Source organism: Formica exsecta, unplaced genomic scaffold (assembly GCF_003651465.1).
Source record: "Formica exsecta isolate Colony F162 unplaced genomic scaffold, ASM365146v1 scaffold283, whole genome shotgun sequence".
Classification (NCBI taxonomy): domain Eukaryota; kingdom Metazoa; phylum Arthropoda; class Insecta; order Hymenoptera; family Formicidae; genus Formica; species Formica exsecta.
The window spans coordinates 137,654-142,600 of NW_021850093.1; the positions used below are offsets into that span (position 1 = coordinate 137,654).

The 4,947-nt window shown below is 31.9% G+C and overlaps 1 protein-coding gene across 1 annotated transcript in view; it reads left to right on the forward strand.

The window, feature by feature from the left end:
* The first annotated feature begins 872 nt into the window (after positions 1 to 872).
* The window catches only part of LOC115237260 (odorant receptor 22c-like), a 12,459-nt gene continuing 8,384 nt past the window's right edge, over positions 873 to 4,947 (forward strand). Inside the window, exon 1 of the mRNA XM_029810203.1 lies at positions 873 to 3,104. Coding sequence (XP_029666063.1) covers positions 2,835 to 3,104 — 270 coding nt within the window. The 5' untranslated portion in view covers positions 873 to 2,834. The remainder of the gene's footprint in view (positions 3,105 to 4,947) is intronic.

Genomic DNA, 4,947 nt, shown 5'->3' on the forward strand with positions numbered 1-4,947 from the left:
CGCACTCTGTCCACGATAGGAGATAAAAATGTATTTTTGACGCGCTGTAGCTCAAAAAATATCCACCCTACAAAAAAAAGTTTAAAATAAAAAAGGTGGGTTTTGTTTTCTACAAAAATGGTTATAACTATTTTTGTCGTAGGATTAACCGTTTATGAGATATTTGGCGAAAACTAATTTCCAGGATGGTGGCTAAAGCATAACCCCCCCCCCCACGCCGCGCCAACTTGCATTTACGCTCAGGGGGCACCCCTAAACAATTCCCAAAAGGAAAATCATTTGCGTAGAATTATGCATTATGAACCTATGTTTTTGTCTCTGGCGCCTGGACTATGCAGATTTTGTTCAGTTTTTACTGCCAATCTGGCGTGAGATTGCCCTGCGCAGATCTTGCTCGATTTTTGCCGCCAATTTGACATCAAGTCATGTCAGCAAGCTTTGTTCGGTTTTTGCCATCAATTTGCTGTCAGGTTATGTTCACAGGCTTTGCTGGCAAAACATGAGCTTATTGCGGACACAGATGGCACCGGATTTGTTACCAAGTTTTGACCGAATTTGATGCCAATTTAGCGACAATTTGCTATCAAATTGCTATCTGAATTAAATTGCTGAAAAAAAATTTTTTGTCTACCAAGAATAACAAGATTTTGTAGAGAAGTCAAAGTAACCGGTTTTGTTATACCGGTAGGGTCAAACCGGGTACCCATTTAAAAATATGCAAAACACCGTGTAATTACAAAATCTAGATTTATTTTAATCAAAATACAATATAAAGATGTATTCTATTGACAAAAATCACAAATAAAGATATCCTCTTGTTCGACATTGCTGCAGGACTTCCTTATTTAACTTTTTAACTTTAGAGGTCTCAAAAAGCTTTTTTTTAATGGTTTTTTTTTTTTGAGCGTTAGTTTTCGTTTCCAACTGGTTTTTGTAGGGACAGAAAGTCAGAATAACAGTTCTTCCTCTTTTCATTATATGAAATGTGTAAGTACCCGATTTTGCCCTAACACAAGGAAAGTAATAAATACGGCGGTTGTATATTCCGGCGTACAACATGCCGATCAAAACTAATATGATATACTCTCTAATATGTACAGAATGCAATGCTGCACTTACCGAAACCGATGCTCTAAATAGAAAAAGTGCACGACGATTCGATTCTTGCCTCGATATCTATCTTTTTAGGGCTAAAAACTTTGAACTTCTATTAAAAAAGAAATATCATGTGCACCGGGGCACGGTTTGTTTTAAAATAATAATGGCACCAATCTACAACTAATAACACAAGTTAGCCATAGATAGCAGCATTTATTACAAAAAAAAAACAAGGATACTCTGTTTGACCCGCCTACCCGATTTTACCCAACTTTCTACTACTTAGACTATAATTGCTCATTAAATTGTGTTAAACATACAAAATATGTTAATCACAATTAGAATGCTATTTTATTGCACTTTATAAATATATCTAGCATCATTATATATTTATTTATAGGTAATTATATGGGAGAAGAGCTTATCAATCATAATAATTTCATATATTCCACCACGTAAGAAACAATTTTATATGTTGTTTGCAATTGTATGTACATAATAATATATGTATATGTATATTTATCATATTTTTCAAAGGTACAATATTCGATGGTATATGCCGCCATTACACGTACAGAAAATGATACTTTTTATTTTGCAAAGAGGCAGTCAAGCTTTCCATCCAAATATTGCCGGACTGTTTGCACTATCACTAAAAAGTTTCGCTATAGTAAGAATTATTACATGTCATAAATTGAAATATTTACAGCACATTTAGCATGTTTCATGTTGCAACCTAAGAGATGTATTTCATTATTACAGCTAATAAAAGCATCGATGTCTTATTTCACCGTTTTATGTTCTATGCAGCAATGATGCGAAGACATATTATCTGATCAAAATGGGCCTGATAATATTTCTGACGTTTAAAATAGTAAAATGTAGAATTATTAAAATTAATAGTTAAAATGCCACTTTAATAAATTCTGCATAAATTTAATTATACATCCTAATCAGCGTTTTGTTTTTTGATTGTTGCACTATTTAAATAATTAAGAAATCGCAAATTTACAATAATTTATTTTCATATAATAGATGCCTATTTTATATTATAAAATATGTACATCAAGTGGGATGTGTCCTGAGAAAGTATGAAACAAAATGAATAATATATTATAGAATATTATAAAATTAATTTTTTTACAAATGTACAGAATTAATTTGTATATTTTCGAACGAGTACAATAACATTAATTTCTGCTTCATATAAAACGGTAAGTGATATATTACAGGAAATCTAGTAGCGTTAAATGTAGATAGAATATGAATTAATAAAACAGCATGCATGTGTATTTTAATTAAGAAAAACGATTATCCAGTTTTGCTTAATATAAAATGTAGAAAGCTCTGAATCACAGTTCGGTACCTTATATATTGATGGCAATTAGTTTTATAATTTGCCAGCGCACGTAAGGCGGATCGACTCTGTTCCTTTATACTTTAGAAAGACAAACTCCTTCCACGAGCGCACGCACAAGAATGAAGCACATGAAACTGTATTGCTTGAAAAAAGAGCGATTGCGCTTGCGCCGATCGATAAGGTACGTGATGATTGTATGTTTCTCTGTATGAAATACTCATTTCTTTAATTTCTCTTTCTCTCTCTCTCTCTCTCTCTCTCTCTTTATATGTAAAATTGATCGCTTAATCACCACTTCACAAAATTGTTAAATTACAAAAGTTTCGTTTCCACATTATTGTGTGCAGTTTGATATTTATTATGAATTAGATAATTTATGACAAAATTTATTCTAAAAATACGGTATGAATTCAAGAATACTTTATTTGAAGAAGAAAAAGGAAGGGATAGAGGCGAATCTTTATTAATTTCTCCGCAGTCCAGTTTCTATGCTAGTACAGTAATGATATGCGTGAAGTCTCAACATTTTGATCTTAATCGGATCCTGTTACTTGCAATCGGCTTATGGCCATATCAAAAATCAAAATTTAGTCAACTTCAAGCAACTTTGTGTTTTGGTATTTTGACAAGCTTTGTTGTATTTCAGGTATATCCATATTTATTCTTATTATTATAGAATATGCATTATAAACATCATCACTAATTATAGGAGAGGCAATTTAATATAAACCAAATTTTTTTCCATAACTTTCTATTGAATTAAAATATTTCCAACGCACACCCAAATCATTTTTCTACATAATTTCCGCTAGCATCTAAGCATTTTTGCAAACGGGTTGACAATTCTTTTATTTTTGTGTCATAAAAAGTAGTAGGGCGGCACGATTACGATAACTACGGTCCCCTATTTGAAAGGTCGTTTCTGAAAGCATTTTTGAAGAGAAACACGAGAAAAACAGTAAAAAAATTTTCCGACCAATAGTTTTCGAGATATATCACTTTAAAGTATTGGACATGATAATAAAACTTTATAAAAACGGACCCAACGATGTTCACCTTGACATATGTTGTCATGATCATGATCCTGAGTAACTTTTCCTTATAACTTAATCGGTGTAGATATTTATAAGATCTCGTATTGCGGACATTTGGATATTTAAAGCATGTCTAATAGCTGTTTCCTATATATTCATGGATATCCTACTCCTAATACACATTGAGAACATCCAGTAGATATCTAATATACATTAATTTCTGTACGAGAGGATTAAAACTAAACAAAAGATATATTCCATACATTGTATCTTACGGTAAATATAGCGAATAGGGGACCCAACCCTAATGACCTTGACCTTGACATATGTTGTGAAGATCACTGTAGCGAGTATCTTCCATGTGTAGCTTAGAATCGTATGTACTACCAATGTCTTGTGTTGTTTACGTTTTTTGAACATAAACACAAAATTCTCATTGCTCTTACTATTAGTAATTGTGGAGTGGACCTCGCTTCGCGTTGTAAAGTATATGCGTGGACGCAGTGGGTTCCGCCCCCCCCTACGGGGGGCCCAACTTCCGAAAGATATAACCTAACCCAAACCTATTTCTGATTTAAAACTAAAATTTGGTTTGGGTTACGTTATATAACTCAAACCAAATTTTTGTTTCAAATTAAACTTTAATTTTAAATATCTCAAAAATTATAAGAGACCGCCGATTAAGTTATAAGGAAAAGTTACTCAGGATCATGATCATGACAACATATGTCAAGGTGAACATCGTTGGCTCCGTTTTTATAAAGTTTTATTATCATGTCCACCACTTTAAAAGGGTAAATATAGCGAATAGGGGACCAAGCCCCAATGACCTTGACCTTGACATATGTTATCAAGGACATAATTCTGAATAACTTTTTCTTCTAATTTAATCGTCGCTCGTTGCTTATTAAAAAGTTATTAACAAAAAAAGTTTGAAATATACCAAAGTACATGCACGGGGCAGATCGCGGAAATATTGCTTTATGTTTACATTTGAATATCTTCCCTCAATGTTTATACTATTTCATGTTCATTTTTTATTATTTTCTGTACTAGTGAATTCTTATAATGACACAGTCTTGTTTAATTCTTCCAAGCGTAAAGTTCTTACTTTTCAATATATTAGTACAAATAATAGTGCATTTCGTTAATAATACAATGCATTTGCACGAATTTCTTCATTTAACATATAATTATGATGCTCTAATACAGTATCTTATTGATAAACAAGTTATTCGTGATAATATTCAATGTCCAAAATGTAGAAATATTATAACTTATACAAATATATTTAAAAGCTTTATCATGCATTGCACTAATAAATATTATAAGACTATATCTGGACGAAAAAGACAACGGATAACATGCAACTTTAAAATAAGTATGTTGAATAACACTTGGTTTTCTAAAACTCATTTGGATATGGTAAAAATTTGTCGGTTTATTGGATATTTT